The sequence below is a fragment of the Molossus molossus genome, unplaced genomic scaffold, assembly GCF_014108415.1.
Source record: "Molossus molossus isolate mMolMol1 unplaced genomic scaffold, mMolMol1.p scaffold_m16_p_7, whole genome shotgun sequence".
NCBI classification, from domain to species: Eukaryota; Metazoa; Chordata; class Mammalia; order Chiroptera; family Molossidae; genus Molossus; species Molossus molossus.
This window is the reverse complement of record NW_023425401.1, coordinates 16,305,012-16,332,303: the sequence shown is the minus strand read 5'-3', so window position 1 is coordinate 16,332,303 and position 27,292 is coordinate 16,305,012. Positions and strand designations below refer to the sequence as shown.

Genomic DNA, 27,292 nt, shown 5'->3' with positions numbered 1-27,292 from the left:
CTTGTACACTGAAAGGTTGCCGGTTTGATTCCTGGTAAGGGCACATGCCAGGGTTGCAGGTTCAATCCCCAGTAGGGGGCGTGGAGGCAGCCAATTAATGTTTCAATGTCACAGTGATGTTTCTCTCTCTAAAAATCAATAAATATATATATATTTAAAAACCACCTCCCTTTCATATATTTTTGGTGAGAGCTAAAATTGACAAAACCTGGTATTTCATTTGTATGTATATTTGCTTCCTTGGAAGTTACTTAAGCCTTTGTTTTCTATATTCATTACTCCCCATCAATGGTACCTCTCTCATCTTACCCCCCAACCCACTTTTAGGATTAATCCTCACCTGAGGATATTTTTTCCATTGATTTTTAGACAGTTTGGGAGGGAGGGAGGGAAACATAGATGTGAGAGACACACAAATTGGTTGCCCCCCACACAACCCCAACTGGGGCCAGGGATTGAACTTGTAAGCCAGGTACATGCCTTTGACCAGGAATTGAACCCAAGACCCTTCAGTTGGCAGGCCGACACTCTAACTGCGGAGTCAAACCAGCCTGGGCTCACTTTTTTTTTTTTGGTACGTGCCCCTAGCGGGAACTGAACCCAGGACTCTCTGGTCCTCAGGCTGAGCCAAACCAGCTAGGGCCTCACCTTACCTTTTTTTTTTTTTTAATCCTCACCTGAGGACATTTTTCCATTTTTTGCACAGATAGAGTGGGAGGGAGAGAGAGGGAGGGAGGGAGGGAGAGGGAGAGAGAGAGAGGGAAACATCGATGTGAAAGGGACACAATGAGTGGCTGCCACCCACACGACCAACCAGGGCCGGGGACAAACTGCAACCGAGGTACATGCCCTTAGCGGGAACCGAACCCGGGTCTCTCCGGACCGCAGGCGGATGCTCTAACCACTGGCCAGGGCTCACCTTACCTTTTAATGTCTATTTTATATAATATAAAAATGCACGGATTTTGACCATTCAATACACTTAATTTGGGGTTAGTCAGGTGGGAAAAAGGAAATTCATATGCCTAAAGCAGTAAGTTTGATGTCAGGGGTGGACATATTTTGAACATACATACATACATACATACATTTATTTATTTATTTATCCTACCGGAGGACTTTTCCATTTTTTGTTCAGATAGAGTGGGACGGAGAGAGAGGAAGAGAGAGAAACATCGACGTGAGAGACACATCAAGTGGCTGCCATCCGCACTACCCAACCAGGGCTGGGGACAAACTGCAACCTAGGCATGTGCCCTTAGCGGGAACCGAACCCAGGTCTCTCTGGACGGCAGGCTGACGTTCTAACCGTTGAGCCAAACCGGCCAGAGCGAACATACCTTTATTTTTAAAATATATTTTTATTGGTATTTAGAGAGGAAGGAAAAGATTAAAACATTAATTGGCTGCCTCCTACATGCCCCCTACTGGGGATTGAGCCTGAAACCAGACAGGTTTCCTGACCTGGAATCAAACCTGGACCTCTCAGTCCACGGGACTGGCAAGGCTCAAACCTTATTTTACATTACAAACAAGACTTTTTGTTGTTAATTCTCACCCAAAGATATCTTCTCCATTGATTTTTAGAGTGTGGAAGGGAGGGGAGAGAGAACATGGATGTGAGAGACACTTGGATTGGTTGCCTCCCATATGCACCTACACTGAGGATTGAACCTGCGACCCACTGGGAATTGATCCCATGGCCCTCTGGTGCACAGGCTGATGCTCTAACCACTGGGCAACACCAGCCAGGGCACAAATAAGACTTTTAATTGCCATAATAAAGTGATACATATTTGTGCTTCATAATTCTCAAGGTGCTAGGAAATTCAAATGTTCTAAAGCCACATCCTAAAAAACAAGCAGCCAGCCCTGGCTGAATTTGGCTCAGCAGTTAAGAGCTTCAGCCCAAGTACAGAAGGGTCATGGGTTCAATTCCCCGTCAAGGGCCTGTACCTGGGTTGAGGTTCCATCCCTGCCCTGGTCTGGGTCATGCGGGAGGCAACCAATCAATGTGTGTCTCTCTCACCGATGTTTCTTTCTCTGCCTTTCTCCATTCCACTCTATAATCAATGGAAAAATATCCTCAGGTGAGTAACACACATACATACATATATAAATAAAACAGCCAGGAAAGATTCTTCTTGAATCCAAGGACAATGTCTATGACAGGGACTTTTATCCAGATATGAATTATGTCCCTGAATTTGTATGTAAAAGTGTTCTATTGTTTTTCTGCAAGTTTCTCTCTATAGACTACTTCACGGGATAACTAACCATTATTAGAAAACTGGTGCATCTTCTTATAGATATTATTCTATGCACAAAATAATTTAAAAACCACGTATTTGTATACACAAATTGTTTTATATGTGCACTTTTTCTAGGAAGACTGAACTTCTTTTCCAATTTTTAAAGGCTCCGTGACTCCCCCCAAAGAGTAGGAAACAGTGTTGCAAGGAATTAGAAAACAAGTTTTTCTTACCTTTAATCAGCTGAAATTTTTTTCAATTCAATAAATAGGTAACAGAAGAGGCCCAGAAATACCCAATTATTTTTGTGTTGCACGTCCATGCAATGTAACACATCTAGTCTTTAAGTCTAATATATAATATATATCCACATGTAACATTACAACCAGGTACCCACTTCTGACAGTTCCCCTTTCTATAAAAATTGTGCCTGATTGTTGAAATCACTTCCCAAACACTCCCCAGCAGGGCCTAGCCCTTAAGGTTATCAACTTTGTCTTCTCTTGTCCAGCATTCCAGGTATTGTTCTGCCTTATAAGGCTATTACATTTGCTGTTTCCTACACCTAACATACTCTTCTTCCAGATATCTACAAGGCTCCCTTCCCTAGAATGTGGAATTTTTGAAGACATGAACCATACTATCTTTCTTTCAGCAAGGTGCTTGATACTGAATAATCTCAATATTTACAATGTGGTCAACAAAAATGGGAGAATAAAACAGAGGTTTTTAAAGACTGAGTAAGAGATAAGGATTATATTTGGATGTAAGCAAAAATGTTCGGAAAAAGGAAGGACTGGTTCCCAAATCAATCCAGTTATATTTTCCCATTGTAACATAATAAAAAGACAGTCCCATTTTCAAAGAAATTAACTTTTATTTGAAAGGAAACTACTTTTCCCCACACATATCCTCTAAGGACTCTATACTATACAATAGCCTGTTTAACCACTGTCCCATACCAAAATTTCTAACAGCAAAGTATACAATTGCCCTAAGTAATAAATAATAAGGGTTGTCCTTCACTGATTGAGAATACTTAAACTTCAATAAATTCAACACACAGAAAAATCACACTTTAAGTTTGTAAGTTTTAACAGATGTAGTTTAAATATAACATGTTTTATAGGAGTCCACCAGCTTTCCATCTCTAAAAAACAATGACGTCATTTTTAAGGTTCAAAATTTCCTTTTTCCCAAAAGAAATGACCAAGTGTTTTCTTTTGTAGCTTAAAACATTCTACATTCTACTATTTGCTCCATGCCACCCCAGACAAACCTGACATGACTGAACTACTTTATGCGTTACTATCTTCTTCAAAAGAAAGTTAAAAAAGGAGTTTGTCAGAAATGTAGATTTCTAATACAGTATCTAACACAAAAGAAGCTTTAAAAAGACCATTTCTTTCCTCTTTTGATTAGCCAGGAGTTAAATTTTCTGTAAAAGCGGGGGAAAAAATTTACAAAGTATAACACTGGGGGTTCCTTTTTTACTCGAGATGTTAACTACTCAAAATGACAACAATTACATCCATAAGAGTATAATAAAAGGAGTGAAAAACAGCAATACAATCGACAAAGTGTAGATGCTAAATAAACCAAAGATATTTTTATGGATTCTTTTTAAGAAGTAGGAAGGATTAGAAGCTCAGGGAAATCCAGAATTAAACAAAAGACAAAGAGAGAAAAAGAGATCCTCAACTGCAATCGTTCTCTTCATCAATAGCGCCCTGAAAGAGAGAAAAAAAAAGTCAAAATGACAATTATAGTTTGACCTGCCTATTATTTTCCCAACTATTAACAGTCACCATATACCCTCATTTTCTAAAATCAACCATTAATTAATGCAAAAGCACAGAGGACATACTTGGGCTGTAGGAACGAGATCTTGATCGTGATCTGTATCGACTATAGTAAGGAGAAGGTGATCTTCTTCTGTAGGAAACAAAAGATTACTTAGTATACATATAATCCACTAAGGCAGATGAAACTAAAAATCCCCCATCATTCAAAATAATAATGGACCCAACATGATAACTATTAAGTTCTCTGTGTGCCAATGATATTAAAACAGTAAATATATGACACAACAAAATGCTGGCAAATACAGGTAATTTAAATTCTGTACTAGGGCTTGAGAAAATAATTTTTTCCTACTTTCTCAAGAAAGCATCAGATAAAATCTTTTAAATATTTTTATTAAAACATATCAAACATAAACCAAAAGTGCCCAGTAATACCACTATCATGTAATGTAGAACGGAAACCACAGTTAAGTATTACCTGTACCGGTAATCATAGTCTTCGTATCTGTCATAACCACGCTCATATCCTCTATCATAGTAAGAATCTCGACGTCTGCCTCCTCCTCCGCCTCCACCACCGCCTCCACCTCCACCACCGCCACTACTACAGAAAAAATGTAAACATTTTATAACAATATGAATGATTATTTTCCAGTATCACTTAATTTTTATTTTTATCCTCACCCGAGGACATTTTTGCATTTATCTTCAGATAGAGCGGGAAGGAGAGAGGAAGAGATAGAGAAACATCAATGTGAGAGACACACATCAACTGGCTACCACCCACACAACCCCATGGGGCTGGGGACAAACTGCAACCGAGATACGTGTCCTTAGCGAGAATGGAACCCAGAACTCTGGTCCGTGGGCCTATGCTCTAATCGCTGAGCCAAACCAACCAGGGCAGTATCACTTACTTAATATCAAATGAAGGAAGGAGGCAAGATAAGGGAAAGTAATCCTTTCATGCTATTTACACCAACCATGTCTTAGTTTGTTGCTGCCCATGGTATTCTGCATTGGCTTCCTATTCATTACATAAATAATCAAGAACGATTTCACACACCTCTCCAAACTATAAAATGCTCTTTTATCAATGCACTACCTAAATCACCAGGACCTTTTCAACAAAGTGAAATGAACTGTGCTGGAAACAATACCAAAACACTAAGATATGTGTCCTTACAACTAATTCAAAGCAATTTTTAAAAAATCAAGAATTTAAAAAAATCCCCATTTATATTCTACATAATGTGAAAGCTGTTTTTGTTTTTATTTTTTAAATAATTTTATTAAATTTTTTCTTTTTATTTGCCCCCACCCCCACCCCTTTTCCTTCACCACCCTCTTTTCCCTTCTCTCTCAATTTTATTAATTTTTTTAGAGAGAGAGGAAGGGAGAGAAAAAGAAACATTGATGTGAGAGCCCAGCCAGTGTGGAACAATGATTGAGCATCAACCCATGCACAAAGATGTTCTCTCTCATTGATGTTTCTATCTCTCTCTCCTTCTCCTTCTCCCTCTCTAAATATAAAGAAGAAGAAAAAAAAAAAAACAATGTAAGAGACACACATAGAGCCCGAGTTGTGGGAATGTGCTCTGATGGGGAATTCAACCAGGAAGTCTCAGTCCATAGGCTTAATCCACTGAACCACACTGACTGGATGTTTGTTTGTTTTTAAACAAATGCTAGTATCAGTAAAAGTAAAGTCTTTCCCTATACACAGAGGCTTCCCAGGTAACATAAGAATAGAAAGGGAGCCCTGGCAGGTTTGGCTCAGCGGTTAGAGCGTCAGCCTGTGGTCCCTAGAGACCTGGGTTCGGTTCCTGCTAAGGGCACGTACCTCGGTTGCAGTGTGTCCCCGGCCCTGGTTGGGTTGTGCGGGTGGCAGCTACTCGATGTGTCCCTTTCACGTTGATGTATCTCTCTCTCTTCCTCCCACTCTATCTGAACAAAATATCAAAAAGTGTCCTTGAGTGAGGATTAAAAAAAAAAGAATAGAAAGGGAACCTGGCCAGTGTGGCTCAGTGGTTGAGCATCGACCCATGCACTGAGAGGTCAGTGGTTTGATTCCCGGTCAAGGCACATGCCCAGGTTGCAGGCCTGATCCCCAGTGGGGGGCATACAGAAGGAGACCAATCAATGTTCTCTCTCATTGATGTTCCTATCTCTCTCTAATATCAATAAAGAAAAATAAGTAAGAATAGAAACAGAAGCCCTGGTAGTGTAGCTCAGTTGGTTGGAGTGTCCTCCTATACACTAAACACAAGGTGGTGGGTTTGATTCCCAATCAGGGCACACACCCAGGCTGTGGGTTCAATACTCAATTGGGGAGGCAACAGATTGATGCCCCCCCCCCTTTCTTCTCTCTCTAAAAAAAAAAGAAAATAGAAAGGGAGTACTTTCTTAAAAGTATATATTTTTCTAGTATCTAATAACTTTCTTATTTGTATAGTACCAAGGGCCAGAAATGTACTCCAACAGTTTTAATTTATCCATATATATACACACACACACAGTTGACCTTTGAACTACATGGGCATATTTACACATAAATTTCCCCAATAAATACCTGTTCTGTTTTCAATCAACGGTTGGGAGTCTGTGGATGCAGAGGACCAGCCACATGCATTGATCTACACCATTTTATACTGGACACTTGAGCATCACACAGGGTATCCACAGGGGTCCCAGAACCAATCCCTGATGGATACTAAAGGAAAACTAAGTTTTTGGAGAGTCAAAAGTTACATGTGGATTAAAAAATTTTTTTTTGCCCTGGCCGGTTTGGCTCAGCGGTTGGTGCGCCTGGAGAGACCCAGGTTCGGTTCCCGCTAAGGGCATGTACCTCGGTTGCGGTTTGTCCCCGGCTCTGGTTGGTCGTGCGGGTGGCGGCCACTCGATGTGTCCCTTTCACGTCGATGTTTCCCTCTCTCTCTCTTCCTCTCTCTCCCTCCCACTCTATCTGTACAAAAAATGGAAAAATGTCCTCGGGTGAGGATAAAAAAAAAAAAAAAAAAAGTTTTTTTTCTTTATTGATTTTTAGAGAGGAAGGGAGAGGAAGAGGAGATAGAAACATCAATGAGAGAGAACATCGACTGACCGCCTCCTGCATGTCCCCCACTGGGGATTGGGCTCACAACCTGGGCATGTACCTTGACGGGGAATTGAATGGCAACCTCTGGGTACATGGGTTGATGCTCAACCACTGACCCACACTGGCAGGATATATGTGTTTTTTTTTTTTTTTTTTATCCTTACCCGAGGACATTTTTCGATATTTTATTCAGAATGAGTGGGAGGGAGGGAAGGAGGGAGGGAGAGAGAGAAACATCGACGTGAAAGGGACACATTGAGTGGTTGCCACCCGCACAACCTAACCAGGGCCGGGGACAAACTGCAACTGAGATACATGCCCTTAGCGGGAACCGAACCCAGGTCTCTCTGGACCACAGGCCGATGCTCTAACCACTGAGCCAAACCAGCCAGGGCTGTATGTGGATTTTTTTTATATACACAGCTGACCCTCGAACAACAAGACAGTTGGTGCTCCTAACCCCTGCACTGTTCAAGGGTCAACTGTATATATACAAAATAGAACGATTCAAAGAACATACACAAATTAAATCTATTTCCATTTTAATTATAGAAAAAAATTTTATCTTTTGACTAATCAAAATTTTGTGGACATTTCTGGTGGACTTCTGGCTAAAACAGCTTAACTTAGGAAACTTGAAATCTTACTGAGTTGGTCTGCCCATGTAGATGCCTGGTGTAGGTGTGTGTGCTCTCTTGGTGATAGAATAATCCACACGAATTCTTCTACCGTCCAGCTCCATTCCATTTGCCCGTTCCATAGCCTTTAAAGGAGAAGACATAGAAAGTCACGCATAATTCACCAAGGAAAAACCATCAAAACTGTAATAAATTTAACATTTCCATTTGAAATGTCAAAAATTAAAATTCTCTAAACACTTATTTTTCAAACTTTGGGGGTATGATTGTACATATTAATCCCTGCTATATGCATGTCAATAGTATTGAGTTTTTTTTAGTGTACACACAGACGGTTAAGCAGGCCTGTGCTGAAATACTGGGGGCAGCTACCTTCAGCCACAGAGAAAGAACTATACAACCTAGGAAAGTGCATAACTCCGAGGCTGTAGTGACTAATTTCAGTCTGGGTAACTCAAAGCAGAAACTGCAATTCAATCGACAAGTTTAACTTAGTCAAGCCATTCTTGAAGAACACATCGCCACCTAGTGAACTGCAAATAGAAAGGAACCTCTAAACCTGTCTATAAGTGCTCCTGTCTTCATACCTGCATTTACATTCCCTATCACTTTGACCCTTGACACTAACACCAATAAATGCAGTAATAGTTCAACCACTTTAACAAATTTCCATGAAGTTCTTTGGAACTAAGTAAAGGTGCCATTTTCATTTTATTTTACCCAGGAATAAACCTGGAGGAAGAATAATCAAGAGATAGGACAATACAAGTTTCAAATTCAAAGAATTTTTAATTGTGATACTTTCACACTTCTCAATATTTAATCCAGGTCAGATATCTTGGTATTTCTAAATTTAAACCTTTATCCCTTGAGAAAAGGAATAAGCAAATCTCTAGTAACCCCCTCCCTCCACCAACCTTATCTGCCGTTTCAGTTATCCACAGTCAATCGAGGGATGAAAAGAACAAAATGGAAAATGGCAGAAATAATCAATTTGTAAATTTTAAATTGTGTGCTGTCTCTCCTGGGATGTGAATCATCCCTGTCCAGCATATCCACACTGGATAAACTACTCCACCCCCCATCAGCCACTTAATAGCCATACCCGTTATCAGATTAGCCGTCACAGTATCTCAGTGCTTGTGTTCAAGTAAACCTTATTTTACTGAACTAATGATCCCAAAGCACAAGAATAGTGATGTTGGCAATCTGAATATGCCTGAGAAGCTATAAAAAAGTGCTTCCTTTAAGTAAAAAGTTTGGTACTATCCCAGTTTCAGGCATCCACTGGGGGTCCTTGAACATATCCCTTGCGGGTAAGTGGGGACTACTTTATGTAACAGTAAAAACCTATATTGACAAAATTAGAATGCCTATTATATGAAAGACTTACAAGCGGAAGCATTATTTTGTTAGACTTTGCCAGGGTTTTACAATCACAGCACTATTGACATTTTGGGACTGCTAGTTCTATGCTGTGGGTGGCTATCCTGTGCACTGTAGGATGTTTAATATCATCCCTCGTCTCCATTATTTTTAAAAGATATGCTAACATTTATTATGATTGCTTACGTTGCAATCAAGCACTGTTGATGCATGGGGCAATAATGACCTATATCCAATTACTGTCATATGTAAAATAGTACAAAAGAGAAATTCTAACACGTCATTTATTAAGGTTTGATAAAATCTTAACAATGGAGCTTCTAATTCCTTAAAATGGAATTTTCTAACTCAATCACTATAAACTTTTAATATAGAGAAAGCAAGCCCACTGTTTCCTTTACAATCTAATACCTAAACACCATGATTCTAAAAAGTCAACTGAATCACCTGGTTAGAGCAAGAATAAGGTTTATTCAAAAGAAACACACACTTCACTTTTTCCATTAACTCAAACATATACATATCCCTGTACAAAGCCAGATTTCAGTAAGGATATGCCTATACCAGAAAGTGAAACTGGCCATTCTAATTGTAACACTAAGACGCAGAGTTTGAATCAGATCAAGAATGTAAGAGGACATGTTTATGAAACGGAGTCTATTAATCAGCTTTTAAAAAAAAAAAAAAAAATTTTTTTTTTTTCTTCATTGATTTTAGAGAAAGAGGAAGAGAGAGGAGGAGAGAGATGGAAATATTGATGAGCGAGAACATCAAATGGCCACCTCCTGCCTGCTCCTCACTGGGGATTGGGCCCACGATCTGGGCATGTACCCTGACCAGGAATCGAACTGGCAACCTCTTGGCGAATGGATCAATCTCAACCAGTGAGCCACACCGGCCAGACTATTAATCAGCTTTTAGTAGTAACTCAATATACTATAATCATGAACATCAGAAAATGTTTAAGGTGACAATTATAAAAACAAAATTACCTCCTTTGAGTCATCTATCCTCTCAAAGTAGACAAAAGCAAATCCTCGTGATCGTCCAGTTCGCTGATCATAAACCACATTGACACCACTCAATGGTCCATATCGAGAAAATACTTCACGAAGATCTCTCTCTGTTGTGTACAAACTGAGGCCAAACACTCCAAGGCAAGTGTTGGGATCTGGATTTGCCTGTTGAATAAAGATGTCATTTAATTTTAAGCTCCAAATTAAAATAAATATTAAAACACACAGAAATACTATGCTTAGAACACCTCAACCAATACACAAAGACTATATTGTTTCAAGTGACTTGGAAATAATTTAAGAGAAAAAAACACAAAAAACCAGTTAGTTATGTCTTACAGTTCACAATACACTCAGGCCTTCTCTGCAATATGCTTCAGGTTGTATGTAGTCTGAATAAAAACAACCCTATTCTTTAGCCCAGCAATTTTCAGCATGCATACTAAGAATTCATCCTTAGTTTAATACCATATTTCTAGTTTATTCAAATGTTTTACATTTCTTATAGATGTATATTCAATCTGATTTCATTGCAATTGCCAATTAGACAACCCCCCCATTTTCATTCCTTAGCTGATTCACATGGGAGTATGCAGCATCACATGGGAGAAGCATAGCATAGTAGTTAAGCACAGGAACATTAGAGTCATGAGTCTGGTTGAAACCTGGGCTCTGCCAAAAGACAAACCTCAATGTCACATAATCAAGACTCAATTTCCTTATATGTAACATGGTAACTTGCCTCACAGATGTTAAGAGTATTGAATGTATTAAAGAACTTTGCACAGTGCTCACATTAGGAGCACCAGCTATTTCTACAGTTTTCGGTATTTACTTGCAGTCTACCACCTCCCCTCAATTGCTGTAAAACTTTTTATTTCAATATTCTCAACTAAGTTTATGCTTTTCACTTTAATTTATGGAACATATCATTTCTCCCCAAATTCATCTTTTAACTATTTAAAAGGCAAGAACAGAAAATATTCTTAAATGTATATTAAATATCCACATCCTCAAAGATGTTTCTTGAGTACCACTTTTTAAACAATGGCCTCGATTTCATAAAGCAAGTATGATGCTATGACTAAACACATATTAAAGACAAAATAACTTTTTATTTACTTTTAAAAACCATAACTCGCCCTGGCCGGGGTCACGCGGGAGGCAACCAGTTGATGTGTCCCTCTCACGTTGATGTTTCTCCCTCTCTCCCACTCTATCTGAAGATAAACAGAAAAATATCCTCGGGTGAGGATTAAAAAAATAAAATAAATAAGTAAATAAATAAATAAAAAACCACATACCCTGCTGCCTGTATGTCTTCTCCGGTTAGACATTGGAGAATGACTTCGGCTCCTTCGACGCCGGTATTCTGGTGTATATGACCTACTTCGAGATCGTCTCCTATGAGAGTGAGAATGGGATCTGGATCGAGTGTACCGTCTATGAGAATGCCTCCTTGACCTCGACCTTAAAGAGAAATGAATTTAGGTCATACTGAAACAAATAGCTAATGCCAAGTACCTATAGACACATATCCCTGCTTATTCTCAGCTCCTTTCTGAGAAAGGGTAGTCGTCTTCCTCCTGTTCTCTTAATCACTACAATTTCCTCCTTGTCCTCAGTCTATCCCTTCTCCATTCACCTTTTCCACCTTACCTTACCAGCATGTTAAGGCTCTACTTTCTTTCCTTTTAAATTTCTTCCTTTCTTTATTTTTTTATCCTCACCTGAGGACATTTTTTTTTCCATTTTTTGTTCAGATAGAGTGAGGAGGGAGAGAGAAACATCGACATGAAAGGGACACATCGAGTGGTTGCCACCCACATGACCCAACCAGGGCCGGGGACAAACTGTAACCGAGGTACGTGCCCTTAGCGGAAACCGAACCCAGGTCTCTCTGGACCGCAGGCCGACGTTCTACCGCTGAGCCAAACCGGCCAGGGCAAGGGTCTAATTTCTTTAAAAGGGGGAAAATAAAAACAAAAACAAACCCAACTACCACTGGGAAAGAAATTCAATATTCAACACAGATGAAATTTGAGGGCATTATGCTAAGTGAAAGTCAGTCACAAGAAAACAAATACTACATGACTCCACTTATACGAGGTACTTGGTAGTCAAAATCATGAAGAAAGAAAGTAAAATGGTAATTGCCAGGAGATGGGAGAAGGGGAGAATGAGGAGTCACTGTTTAACAGGTCTAGTTTCAGTTTTACAAGAGATGAGAGTTACAGGGATGGATGGTGGTGACAGCTGCACAACAATGTAACACCATTTAGCTGTATGTTTTAAAATGGTTAAGATTATTATGTGTATTTTACTACAAAAAGACAAAACAAACCACGAGTGCAATAAAATCCTTTCGTTGAATCACTTATCACCTCAATATAGTGCTATATCCCCTTCACTGTTAAGTATCATTTCCTTTCCAATCTTCCTTTAGCCTGCTGCAATCTAGCATCTACTAATTAACCTAAATGCCCTTCTAATCTATTTTTATTTTTATTTTTTTACCTCACCCGAGGACATTTTTTTCCATTTTTTGTTCAGATAGAGTGGGAGGGAGAGAGAGAGAGAGAGAGAGAGAAACATAGACATGAAAGGGACACATCAAGTGGTTGCCACCCGCACGACCCAATCAGGGCCAGGAACAAACTGCAACCGAGGTACGTGCTCTTGGCGGAAACCGAACCCGGGTCTCTCCGGACCTCAGGCCGATGCTCTAACCGCTGAGCAAAACCGGCCGGGGCCCTTCTAATCTAATAGTCTTCATTTCTTCGAGCTTTCTAGAGCATCTCACCCATATCTCTACTGCCAATTCCCTAGTTCATGTCCTACTTCTATTTCCAGTAGCTCTCAGTCTTCTTTCTTTACCTATTAATGCAACAATTTCTTGTTTACAATATATATGACCCATCCTTAACTAAACACCCAGACCAGTAGTGATGACAGTCATACAAAATAACTTCTATAAGGCATTCAATAAATGTTATAAATGCTAAGGGCTGGAAAGTTTAAAAAGAGAAAATGTGGTGTGTAGTTGGAATAAAACTAAAGAAGGAAGATTGTTCAAAACAAAGAAGGCTAACAATAAAGCTAGGACACTTAACAGACTTTACTAGGTAGAAGGGTGAAAGTGTCCTAGGAGTAGCAAGAGCAGCAAAGGTTCCTTGACTAGAAGACATGCAGACATGACCAAAAAATAAAAAACAGTATAATTAGCAAGGAATTAGGATACTTACAAAGGAAATGATGAGAGTGAAGATTAGTAAAGGACTGATACAACATTGTGTAAAAAGCTTAACTATCAAGCTGAAGAGTATAGATTTATTGAAAGGGGGCAAACAAAGGCGTCTGAGTGGGAACATAAACAATAAAATGAGCAGCCTACTATCTAAAAGAAATTAATAATTTGGGGGTGGGGAGGTAGGATAGGGTATGTTTGAAAAAAAACCTGTGTTGTGTAAGAATATCAAACAGGATATTTCCCATTTTCCTTAGCGCTAATTTACAGCCTCAACTTAAAAAATAAATTAAAAACATTAATAAGAAAACCTGTCACTTAAAATATCAATTGTTACTTTTAAATAGTAATGAAAAGTGACAGTAATTAAAAACCCTTCAGGAGTGCTCCCCCCACCAATCAGATAGTGACAAGTATGAAGAAAATTAAGAACAAGGGAATAAAAAGTTTCCATGTTGGCCCGGCTGCTGTGGCTCAGTGGCTGAGTGCTGACCCATGCACCAAGAGGTCACTGGTTCAATTCCCAGTCAGGGCACATGCCCAGATTGTGAGCCAAATCCTTTGTGGGGGGCATGCAGGAGGTGGCCAATCCATGTTCTCTCTCATAGATATTCTATCTCTGGCTCCCTCTTCCTTCCTCTCTCTTTAAAATCAATAAAAAAAAAAAAAAGTTTCCATGTTGCCCAGCCAGTGTGGCTCAGTTGGCTGAGCGTCACTAAATGGACCAAGAGGTCAGCAGTTAGATTCCTGGTCAGATTCCCAGTGAGGGCACATGCCTGGGTTTCAGGCTGGATCCCTGGCGGGGGATGTGCAGGAGGCAGCCAATTGATGGTTTCCTCTCATCTATGTTTCTGTCTCTCTCTCCCTCTCCTTTCCTCTCTAAACAAACAAACAAAAAAATCAATAAAAACATTTAAAAAAAGGTTCCATATTATTTATTGTTTTCAGGTGACACACAAGCGGAGAAGTGAATCAAATGGTAAAAAAGAATATCTGAGAGAATTCTAGCTGAGGCCAGCAAATGCAAAGGTCCTTAAATAAAAATATGCTCATTTCTGTTTCTATACCCAAATTCTATCCAGTGCTATTCTGCACGTGTGGATTTAATTAGATTAGTTAGTAAACCAAGCATTGGGCTGGATACAATATAGAAAAAGACATGGCAGTGGACCTCAATGGAAGTAGTCTTTTAAATGATTCTTCTCTCTCATGCCCCTTGCAAGCACTCTATTCAAAAACATAAATTGTCTCTAATCAAGAAATTACAACGAGCCCTGGCCGGTTTGGCTCAGTGGTTAGAGTGTCGGCCTGCGGTCCAGGGAGACCCGGGTTCGGTTCCCACTAAGGGCGCGTACCTCAGCTGGCAGTTTGTCCCTGGCCCTCGTTGGGTCGTGCAGATGGCAGCCACTTGATGTGTCCCTTTAACATCGATGTTTCCCTCTCTCTCCCTTCCTCCCACTCTATCTGAACGAAAAATGGAAAAATGTCCTCGGGTGAGGATAAAAAAAAAAAAGAAAGAAATTACAATGATTTGTCAAACTAATTGCCCAGGATGTTTTCCTCACCCCAGCACACCTGGGATATCTGATACAGTGAACCTTGCAGTGGTTACTAGAGAGTTTTGTTGAGGTGGTAGTGGAAGGGTCTCTATCATCCAGGGACCCCCCCACTAATTACATCTGACCAGAATTCCACCCTGGACCTAAGTCAGAATCTTCAGGTAAAGAATGTAAATGGAATGTGAATCTTGAAAAGACTTTTCAAATCATTTTGATAACCAGTACAACATACATACATCAACTTTCTCTGTACTAAATTACACGCCAAGTCTCCAATGGAGAAAATTACCTTCTTTGTTGTGGAACTATTATTAAAATAAAATTAAACACTAATCCTAAATGTCAAGTACATTTAAATCAATTAACATATTTAATTTGCTTTAATAGCTAGCTAGTATCTGATAGATTGAGTTTAGAGATAATTTATTTAAGTCTTTATCTAGAATGTATTATTCATTATTAAACTCCATTTCTAAAGTTTGCAAAAACTACTTCATGATTTTGAATCTTTGGGAAAATTTCTATACAAAATGCAGCAAAAATGAGGGATTTTGGCAAAAACTACTTTGCTCTGAAAAATCCAAAGAAAGTATTTTAAGTATTATTTTATACACACATACCTGGATTTTGATCTTGATCGAGATTGGGATTCAGAATGTTTGGAAACCCTTGATGGACTACGAGATCCTGACCTGCTCTCCGATTTTACACGAGCAGGAGTTCCCGTTGGAGATTTTGACTGAGAGCGAGACTCCTAACAAAGAAGACAGTATTACAAATGGCACTGGTCACGTAGATGCCTAACACCTAACATTTAAAGTACCGTAATTATTTATATTGATTGCTCCTGAAAAACAAATGGTTAGGCAACACCCTCCAGAAAAAATTTCAGCTCATTAATAACCCACTGTTAATACTGCTAACTGTCCTCAATAATTCCCTACTTGAACCAGATCACCAATTCTCTATTAACTAAGTAATCATGCAAATTCATCTACAACTTGATCATACAGACACTGGAACATAAACCATACATTTACTTAACCTAGGACCCATTCATTCTTCCAGATTCTTTTAATTCTACTTCACTCTTGCTTTCTACTTCTCTTCATTCTTCATTGAGTTTTTCATTTTTCATACTTCGTGTATTCTTCCCCAATTCAAACAATTCAAAATAGCCTTAAAAAATATTCAAGTGCTTCTATCTGACCAATCTTCTGTTCAATTTTTTCCCCCATTCAATTTTAATTTTCTGATCTTTAATACTTTTCATTAGCCTTCTTTTATCTTGATTTATCTTCCACATTCTTGGAAAAAACTCTTCAATTTCTTCACGAACATTAACCTTAATGGAAAAAGAACATTTAGTATATTTAAGCACGTGGGGATTATAAAACTCTGCTGGAGTTCAGAATGTTATCTACCAAATGGAAAAGCCAGCAGGTAAAGTGCAAATAACTAGTTTATTTAAAAAACAATTTTATAATCTTTAAAACTGCTCAAAAGTCTAGTCTCTAAAAATTCAAGAGAATTTACTGAAATTTTCTGAATGTTTTTACCATACTCTTCACCCTCCTCCCCTTTCATGTTTCATCCTAGTTCCTAAAATGTGAAAAATTTTAATATAAGTATTAATTTGAGCATGAACTATAATCCCCCACCTACGTTTTACATTTTCAGTAATTTATAACCTAAAGATTCTTAGTGATTGTAATATAAGCTTTCACTAAGCCATGCAAAGCATCCTAGCCTGTACACACCTATCTATACTCAAATATTATAGGACACATGCTGAGGTTCAAAGAAATAAAAAAAAAAAAATTAATATAATTACTAACATCTCCCAATTTTGTTTGACTACTATCTTTGCTCACTCCGACTTAACCAGGAAGATATGTTCTGAAGTAAAACAATCATTCTGAAAAAAGTAAGGGAAAAAGAAAGCATGAAATTCTTAAAATTTCCCCCCTGAATTAATTCCTAATATATGTATTTTTGCAGCTGTGCCATTTTATAATGCTATATTATCCATGAAGTATCATAATGCATAAGAATTTGTTACAAAATTAGTAACATGGTCTTTATTTTTGATTCCACCTCTTTTTGTTCCCAGTTTTCACAGATTTTATGCAGTTATGCATATTTGTACTCCCTTCAATGCCTATATCCTATACCAGAAAACTGGCCTCTAAAAACGTTGAATTACAAAACAAACAAACCTTTCCAAATCAAATTCAAACCAATTAAAAGCCTGTCTTTCAATTTAATAGATAAATGAGATACTTATGACCAAAGAAGAACGGACAGTTTGGTTTCTCTGTCCATTTAAGCCTTGATTATTAGTGTAAATAATTATCCCAATTTCACAGCAATTTTCATTTACACCATAACACTATCTACATGATGCAACCTCCTTAAAACTTTTCCTTTATATTTAACTTAATGTCAATAAGTATACTAATGCTGTTAAGCGTATTTATTTTTTTCAGATGAAAACAAAACCGAAACATATGCCTTTCCTATTCAATATTAACCTTTCCCACTTAGTCACCTACAATAAGTCCTTCACTACATCTCACATACTCTCTGAATTCCTGGACAGATGCCTGGCACAGGAACAGTAATTTAGGCCTTTTCATTCACCGAAACAGTAAAAGCAGCATACTGAGTACTCAAAAAAAGAGGGGGGGTGGGGGGTGGCACGAATAATTTGTTTGTAATTGCAATCTCACAGGCTGGTTCACTAACTACACTGATAAAAAGATTATCTCTCCTCCCCGCCTTTGGCTTTCCTGTCTATAAAACAGATCCTCTTGCATATCATTCTTTTATGCTATTGTCAAATAGCAGGAGATGGAACAGTATCTATGAACATCACCATCGTCATTGTTATCCATACATATCCACAAGGCTTCTGTGCTCTGTGACACTGTAAAACCCTTAATTTTACTAGGATAGAAATAAATATCGTATATATTAAAATCCCAAATTTATCCCAAATGTTTATGTGAAGCTTTCTAGTACAGGATAAAATTTTTATGGTCCAAACATATGTGTATATTTGATTTTCAAATCTTTTCTTATCAGCATGATTAATGGTTGAAAGTTATTCAGTAGTGCTGAAAATTACCACCTCTTAGAAACTAATTTAAACATGGTAATCACTAACATCTTATATTTTAAATCCTAGTTCTGGCACAGCAATTCATTGGAAAAAATGCAATTTTCCTTTTGTTAACAAATCAGTAAAATATGACAATATCTTTTCAAAAGACATCAGCATATATTAAAAGGCTTGCTTTTTACTATCCAAGGTATTACAAGTATCTAACCTTCTCTATTGCCTACCCTTCGATTTTTTAAATCGGGGAACTTAAATCTGCATAAATTTCGTCACAGAAGCATTCAAGGTTAAGAAACAGTCTTCTTAACCCACCTTTAACTCCTACTTTCAAAGTTGTCAGTATTGGTTAACCTTCTAGAACAATTTAGAGACTCAGGACTTTAACCTAAAGAATAAACTATAACCAAACAAAAAGTAAACTAAATAAAAAAGAATAAACTGCCAAGCATAAAATATGCCTTGACTTCTTCAAAACTGTTTACTATAATACCAAAAAAGTCCTCTCATAAGAACTAGTAATTAATAAACAGTCTTCACACAGAGAAAAATGGTCATATTAATATTTACTTTTTTTTAAATCCTCACCCGAGGACATTTTTCCATTTTTTGTTCAGATAGAGTGGGAGGGGAAGAGAGAGAGAGAAACATCGATGTGAACGGGACACATCGAGTGGCTGCCTCCCACACGACCCAACCAGGGCCAGGGACAAACTGCAACCAAGGTATGTGCCCTTAGCGGGAACTGAACCTGGGTCTCTCTGGACCGCAGGCCGATGCTCTAACCGTTGAGCCAAACCAGCCAGGGCAATATTTACCATGTTTAAGCAACTTATTTCTCAAAAGCTGGTGTCAAATAAACACCCTTTTCACTGGACTGTACATTGGAAACCAGGCTACAATAAGCCCTTTATGGACAAATGCTACATTATCCTTTTCTACTTTTGACTTGTAATCACATCATATCACAAACTTTGATATAAATCTTAAATAGGCTTCCATTCTATCATAATCACTATAAATCAAAAGCCAGGCAAAAAGATCTCACCACACAACCTGTTCAAATAACTTGTTTGTGCTTTTAACTGTTCTTTACTATTAAGATACCTCCTTTGGTGGTAGCTGAAGGACAAAAATAAAAGGAGGGAGCTAACCATAAATATTAAGAAAGGTAAGAATATTCAATAAAGCTGTCTAAAAACCATACTTCTTTTTTTTTATCCTCACCCGAGGACATTTTTCCATTTTTTGTTCAGATAGAGCAGGAGGGAGAGAGAGAGAGAGAGAAACATCGATGTGAAGGGACACATCGAGTGGCTGCCACCCGCACGACCAACCAGGGCCGGGGACAAACTGCAACCGAGGTACGTGCCCTTAGCGGGAATCGAACCCGGGTCTCTCTGTACCGCAGGCCGACGCTCCAACCGCTGAGCCAAACCGGCCAGGGCTAAAAACCATACTTCTTTCCTGTGTTAAAATACAGTTGTATTTTACATACTGAAAGTAACTATAACAAAAATATACTATTCTTTTAATCAGGAATATCCATTGTTGCAGAACACAAATAATTTCTACAGGAAGCAATAATTGTAGTGTTTTTAAATAAAGCTAGTATCATATTATAGGTGGAAAAATTCCAACAATATATGCTTAGTACTTTAACACATAAACCAATATAAATGCTATACTGTAACCCATCCTATTATGGCAAGGCAAATTCTAAAGCCAAGTAATAGTGCCAAGTTTACACAAATTCAAGTTTATATGACTAAAGCATAAACTTTTAAAACAAATTTTCTCGAAACATATTTTCCCATTACTTTATGAAATTGGATATCTATTTCCATAGAAATACACTAGTACATTTGGGTGAATTGTATGACCAAGGGGAAAGGGTGCTTAAATTACCCAATTATATTTATTGTACTAAGAACCTCACTCTTTAGGACATGTGGGAAATGTGTGTTTATGCTATTCTTCCATTTCAGTTTACAGAAACAGCAATAGTTCTGCCTCCTTACTCTTGAGTATAATAGGCTGCTTTTCTAAAAACAAAAAACAAAAAAAGACTCATAGGCTTATAAAAGAAATTCTCCCAGTCCCAATTATTGACCCCAACTAATATTAGAGCAATACCTTTAAAAGAAATTACCAAATGCTTGTAACATTAGCCATTTTAAAATGATTTATCTTTCTTTAAGGTCACATCTGTATGATGCATTCAGAGTGAGATTCACATGGCCTTTGTATCTGCAAATGTTCATGGATACTCTAACACTGCATGTGTCTATATTCATTCTGTCAAGTTGGGAATTTTGGAAACACTTAACAAAGAACTGACATTTATACATATATAATCAAATTCATGCCACAACTATGAAATTACCTGTAAAATTTATAATATTTGTACAGACTTTAAATGTGGCTCATAAACTTGCCAATTTATATGCTATGATCAACTGTTGTCCAAAAAGCTAGTGTATAAGAAACAATTTCAAGGGTATAGAAAACAAGTTTATAAGAACTAAAATGGTTTAGGTATAATAAAAGCCAATAAATAGCAACTAAAAGCAAACTAAAATAAGAACCTGTCATAGAATTCTCTACTTATGTTCTCATCTTCTGATGTCGTAAACTATTTATGAATCTTGAATAAGACCTACAAGGGCCTTAGTTAAGGGAAAATTGTAACTTTTGCCCTGGCCAGTTTGGCTCAGCAATTAGAGCGTTGGAGGAGTCTTCAGGTTCAATTCCGGCCAAGGGCAAATGCCTCAGTTGCAGTTTTGTCCTGGGTCGGGTCCTGCCGGAGGCAACTAATGTGCATCTCTCTCCCCCCCTCCCACTCTATCTGAGATAAACAAAACAAAACAAAACAAAACACAAAAACTTTTCCTCTGCCTCAGATGGGTAAGGCCTAGTCACTCACACCTTCCATGAAAATCATTAGACAATAAGGACTATACACAACTACACATGGCAGTAACTTAAAGGAGGGAGGGGAAACCACATTTCCTTTCATTTTCCCCCTCAATTTTCTTTCACAGGGTTTACTGATTCTTTTTCCCATATGATCTTTACCGTTTTCTCACCTTCACTTGTCTTGCTAAATCTGTTAGGACATATGAACAAATATTAGTATTAATTCAGCATGTAAATATATTCCGTTCACAAGGGGTTCTAGGGCTAGTTATTTGCAGCCTAAGCATCCACTGACAAAAGAGTTTTCATACTGTCTGGCAAGTTCTAGGAAACTATTATGCTGATTATTCATGGTCATTTCATACTTGTTATATAACTTAAGTTAATTTACAAAATCAAGTCCATAAAGTTTATTTTTTAATTCCTATATATTTAAATCTCTAGATAGTCTTTCAGGTCCCCAAACTGTTTTATTCTCTATTAGAAATGGTACAAATCAAAAGCAAGCATCTATGACAAATCTGTAATATTACAGTGATGCACTGTGGGTACAATGAGTTGCATTGCTCCCTTTAAAAATCCTACCTTCTACTTGTATTGAGCAAATTTGTGCCCTTCAGTGAAAGAATCTCAAATATAAAAATCTTAGCATTAAAATGCTTCCTTAACTTTACAGATTCTTTGTTTAAATGATAGGGGAAATAATAAAACATTAATATTGGATAATGAGCCTTGGCTGGGTAGCTCAGTTGGTTAAAGCACCATCTCAATACACCAAGGTTTCGAGTTCAATCCCTGATCAGGGCACATACAAGAATCAACCAATGAATGCATAAATAAGTGGAACAATAAACTGATGTCTAACTCTCTCTGCCTGCCCCTCCTCTATCTAAAATCAATCAATAAAAAAATTGGATGATGACAGTACTTAACTCTAGGAAGATAAACTCAAGGCAAATAAGACTGTCTCAAGTTGACATTTTGTCTGTAATTCAATTTTATCTACATTATTTTAAACCCTCACTTATTATTTTAAAACTTCAACAGAAAATGAAAAGAACCCAGTTTAAGTTTTTGTTGTTTTTTATTTATTTTTTTAATCCTCACCCGAGGACATTTTTGCATTTATCTTCAGATAGAGCTAGAGGGAGAGAGGGAGGAAGAGAGAGAAATATCGATGAGCGAGAGACACATTGACTGGTTGCCACCCACGTGACCCACCCAGGGCCGGGGACAAACTGCAACCGAGGTACTTGCCCTTAGCGGGAACCGAATCTGGGACTCTCTGGTCCGCAACCCGATGCTCTAACCGCTGAGTCAAACTGGCCAGGGCTGCTGCTGTTTTTTTTTTGTTTGTTTGTTTTTAAAGAAGCCAGTCACACCAAGCTGGATTTTGAATGGCGTAGCCATCGTCCCTATTACTACAAGTTAGGATTCAGAAAAGAAATAAACCTTCCTTTATTTCTGCTGTTCAACAAAATAACACACAAAATTTTTAATTCCAAATTGGTACAGATGAATGTGTTTTGCTTTTCATTTTTATTATCCAGTCAATAATCCCATATATTAAGGGAAGCCTCTTTAAAAAGTAGAAATAATTTCTAAAAAGGGGGCAAGAATAAGTAGTGTTTTTCTTCTGTAACTGTACTTCAGATCACAGACAATTGTGGAGTTATAAGATGGTCCCTTACACAATAAAGAATCAACCTCTATTAAAAATACTAGGCTATTGTATGAGGAAGTATTTTTAATATTTTTCTAAGCTTCATTAAAAAAATCTAGGGGAAAAGGGGAATAAAATAAATGAAATAAGAAAACCTTAATTTCTATTCCCCTTAATTTCTCTAAAGGACAAAGATTTTTTGAGATCAAAATCCTAATTTTAGTTGAAGTTATGTGAAGCAAACAATTCATTCTTTTACGACAACATGAAAAGTCATAGTTTAAGTACAAACCTAACTCCCAGCTCCAAAAGACATTTTCACTTAAAATATTTCTGTTAACTTGATATACATGTCCCAAGCAAACTGATTTTTTCCCCCCTCATCCTCACTCGAGAACATTTTTCCATTTTTTGTTCCGATAGAGTGGGGGGGGAGGATAGAGATAGAGAGAAACATCAACGTGAAAGGGACACATCGAGTGGCTCCCACCCGCATAACCCAACCAGGGCCAGGGACGAACAGCAACCGAGGTACATGCCCTTAGCGGGAACCAAGCCTGGGTCTCTCCGGACCGCAGGCCAATGCTCTAACCGCTGAGCCAAACCGGCCAGGGTGCAAATTGCTTTAATGAACCTATTTTAAGGGCATCACTATTCTCCTGGAACCCTTAAAAAACTCACTCATTCTTAACACCCCACTGATGTACTGTTTAGAACAGATTTTTAATAATTTCCTTCCTTAAATATTTAAACTATGCCCTGCTGCTCTTCCTGTACCAGTCTTTGTTCTTTGCTAAAATCACTTTCATTATGCCACTCCCAGAATTAAATAATCAATGGATAGCTTCTTACTGCACATTGGATCAAGTCCACATTTATAAATTCAGAACTCAAAACCCTTCATTATCTGACTACATATTTAATCAAATCTATCACCTCTCACTATTCCAGCAACCTACTCATTGTCACATCTATACAATCACTATTCATTTCCCGAACATAAGCTCCAAAGTAAATTTCACATACATACCACGTAAAGCTTTCCCTTTCCCATAGCTCACAGAGCTCGATTCCATTTTCTGAATTCCGTATTAATTTTATCACCGAGCACTTGATTATGTACTTACTTTACCCAGATTTGAGCTGTCAGTCATCTCAAATAAGACTTCAAGTTTTTTTTTTTCCCCTGAACATCTGGCCTTTATAGTAAAAAGGCAGCAGATGCTCAGTTTCACCTCAGGCAGAAGGGAATTTTGGTTGGTTAAGTTGTAAGGTTACTTATAACTAAATTGAGTCAATTATGTTTTCTTTCCTAAAGTTCTTTTACTCCAGCCCTTTAAAATGGAAGCGACATTAATCTATAATGGAAAATTAAGTTCCCGTAATTGTGTTTAGCAAAATCCACTAATGATTTGGAGACACTTAAGTATAGTGCACCCTTTTTAAAAAAGTAAATAAAAAAATATACAACATAGTGTTGTATGCAATGAGCAAATGATTGGGACTTGTACATCTCAGATTCCTGGCTGCACGGTCTTCTGGGCCAGTTTTTAATTTCTAAAATGGTAAGAGAACTCCAGCCCTTGAAAAATTAGTGTGAGAAGTAAATTACAAAGTGTATTCAAGTTTTCGGGTGGTTGGGGTGGGTATAAATTCTAAAATTCTGTAAAAGCACAAACCCTTAGTCTTAGCCCTGTTTCTTTAATGTGTTCTGCAGTCTCTAGAAAGTTGCCCTCTAAATCTAAAGACCTTTTCAGAAGATCGGATTAATATGTGCTGTTTATACTTGTAGGCAAAGCAAATAAAATCTGAATACTGACCTGTCGATTTTCTCTAATTTAATTTAGTAAAAAAGTTTGAAGTACAACTACTTAAATACCTTGAAATCCTTTTTTTGAGCCTTTCAAAATTTAGATACAAAGATAAGAACATAACAATTGTATTCTATAAAAACTTTAAAACCTGTGCTGGTTTTGTGGCTAGCAAATTATCACCATACTTTAAAAACCAAATGTACTAGTGAAATGCTTTAAAAAAAAGAATTTTAAAAAGAAAATATAAATCCTCATAAAAGCTTCTGGCATTCTTCTAATTCTTTAACAAAGTACGAATACAACAATTACCTTAACCTACAAAAAAAAAAAAAGAAGGGTAACAGGTGAGCATGGACATATTCATTCAATCTGAATTCACTTACACTAAAATACTTGGGGATCATGTGTGAAACAGTATTTTCTATGACCACAAACACTATAAGAAGGGGGATGGTGTAAACTCTTTTTCTATTAAAATTAAGTAATGCCTACATACATTTTAGCTCAAAATTGAGTGAGAATCTTACATACATTGCATATATTTTATTAGGTGGGTGAGGTGACAATTATCTTAAACTTGCTCCATTCCTCAACTCGGTAACTAATTAAAAAATAAGAACTTAATGAAAACAAGGTCCCAAATAGTAAGTCCTCTTCATTTCCCCACAAACCAAATCAAACATTAACAAAAATAATTTTTTTGTACTAAAGTAATCGAATGGACAGAATTCCTTCCCATAAATACCTAACATATTCAAGACAAGCAGCAGCTTACAACTACCACCAAATGTTACTACATGATTGTAAAAAGTTTGCTGGGACACACAATAACCCATCCTAAAAAAATCCAATTTTTAAAGGAATTAAAAGTAGTTTTTTTGTTTATAATCTATTTAAATATCTTTCCCTAAAAACGACAAAAGCCTAAATCGACCTGATTTAACTGTCTGGTTCCTGGTGTTTATATAATGAGCTTCTAAAAGACAAACTTTATTCCATCCAGCACACAACACACCTTTAAGTGTTTTTATGCGTTTCCCCTAGTGACTAGAACACCGACACAACAGACGGAACATGTTGCCTGGGGATTCTGTTTTCAGGGTTTCACACTAACTCACTCCCACCAATTTCCACCAGGAGGGTAACTTCGGAAATATAATCTGAACAATGACACACGTCCTAGTATATTTCAGCTTATGATGTTTATATTTATCGACCCAAAATAATGAAAACCTTTGAGCCCTCTTTGCTGGTTAAGAAGAGAAATAGGAGAGGGCTGTACTTTTCAGCAAAACGTTGAGTTAGGGAACAGTATAAGCTGGCTAGCTATTTTAAAAAATACTGAGCCATGAAATCTGTTTAGTTATGTAAGATCAAGGCAGAAGATTCCTCCCCCCCTTTTTTTTCTTTACCGTAAAAACCTGTACAGGAGTGGTCAATTTTTAGATGAAAGGTCACGGGGCGGGGGGGGGGGGGGGGGAGACAGCATTAGAAGTTGAGATATAATGAAAAGAGAAGAGAGAGAGAGAGAGAGAGAAACAACAAACCCCCAAAACCCAACATCAAAGAAGGAGAAATATAAGGCGTTACAGCATTCCCACATTCACTTTGAAATGAAAGCAAAGCAGAAGGGACATTAAGGGAAAGAGGGCTCCTCGCGTAGTTTTCCCCTCACAGCTCCCGTCTTAAGAACGCTTAAGGGTCGTTGCGGTCGTTGACTAACCACTTCATTAGGCTCGTCCCACCTTCAACCTCAAGGCTTTCGCCTTTATAGACGCAACGCCGCCGGTTCCAACAGAGACGCGGCCGCTCACTGCAACAGAGAGCCAAGGAGACACAGGCCCCAGCTAGTCCCACGCAGCTTCTCCCCGCCCGGACGACAGCCCCGCGCACTGTCGACCCCGAGACCCTCCACGCTGCTCGGGGTCGCCAGAAATGCCACGGCAGGAAGCACCTGCCGCTGCCCGGCCGGAGAGGAACTCCCCGCCGCCGCCTCCCGCCCCACCGCGACGGGCACCCACACCTCGGCACAGATTAGGAAGCCTCAGGGGTGGCGAGAAGGGAGGGCGCACTGCAGGGGAGAAGTCGGACCAGGACTCCAGGTAGCAGTCCGTCTCCAAAAAAGGGGGAGGAGGGTACCCGTGATGTTTGGGGCATGAGTGGAACCCAGAAGCCATCTTGGGATGTGAGGAAGCAACCGCGATGGCTCCAGAGGCTGCTCGCCGCGGGTCCCCGCACGGCTCCCCGCACCCCTGCCCGACCGCGCTCTCCCCGGTGAAACCCCGGGCATCGGGCCGTCGCCGAAGACGGCTCCCGCGGCTTTGTACTCACTCTGCCCTCGAAGTTGTTCTCCTCTACATCACTCATGTCGGCCAGGCGCTCCCCAGAACTAAGTGAGAGACAAGTTTCGCCTTGAGGACCGATGGCCTAAGCAACCCGCCGACTCGAGCGTGCGGAGAAGGGAAGAGTCGGCAACAACGGCCGCCCCACTCCACTCCCACTCGGTCGCAGGTCCCTACAAGATGGCGCCGGCGCCGCCAGAAACCTTCTGGCCACCCTAGTGCGCAGCGTGAGGGGGCGGGGCGTCCCGATGACGTCACTGGCCCCGCCTCCAGCAAGACTCTGTTGCTGTTCCCGCGGATCCGAGAGGTGGCGTGCGCTCCGAATCTGGGCCAGTTGGAACCTAAATCCCAGCGTTGACCTCCCAACGTCAGAATCCTTTTTTTTTTTTTTTTTTTACTTTTTTTTTCTTTATTGATTTTATTTTATTTTTAT

The 27,292-nt window shown here is 38.7% G+C and overlaps 1 protein-coding gene across 3 annotated transcripts; it reads right to left on the bottom strand.

Annotated features, from left to right (window-relative positions):
* Window positions 1-3,448: 3,448 nt before the first annotated feature.
* TRA2A (transformer 2 alpha homolog) lies at window positions 3,449-27,062 on the bottom strand. 3 transcript variants are annotated; one of them, XM_036246678.1, is made up of 9 exons: window positions 26,849-27,062; window positions 16,035-16,345; window positions 15,621-15,754; window positions 11,499-11,664; window positions 10,171-10,359; window positions 7,802-7,917; window positions 4,536-4,661; window positions 4,120-4,187; window positions 3,449-3,982 (listed from the first exon to the last, which is right to left on the bottom strand). In XM_036246678.1, exons 4-9 carry the CDS (start codon window positions 11,529-11,531, stop codon window positions 3,972-3,974), a joined length of 543 nt encoding a protein of 180 aa, XP_036102571.1. In that variant the 5' UTR covers window positions 11,532-11,664; window positions 15,621-15,754; window positions 16,035-16,345; window positions 26,849-27,062; the 3' UTR covers window positions 3,449-3,971. The 3 variants fall into 3 exon arrangements, with proteins under 3 accessions (XP_036102571.1, XP_036102569.1, XP_036102570.1); XM_036246676.1 differs by lacking the exon at window positions 16,035-16,345; XM_036246677.1 differs by lacking the exons at window positions 3,449-3,982; window positions 4,120-4,187; window positions 4,536-4,661; window positions 16,035-16,345 and adding an exon at window positions 6,616-6,770.
* Between the last annotated feature and the right edge of the window lie 230 nt (window positions 27,063-27,292).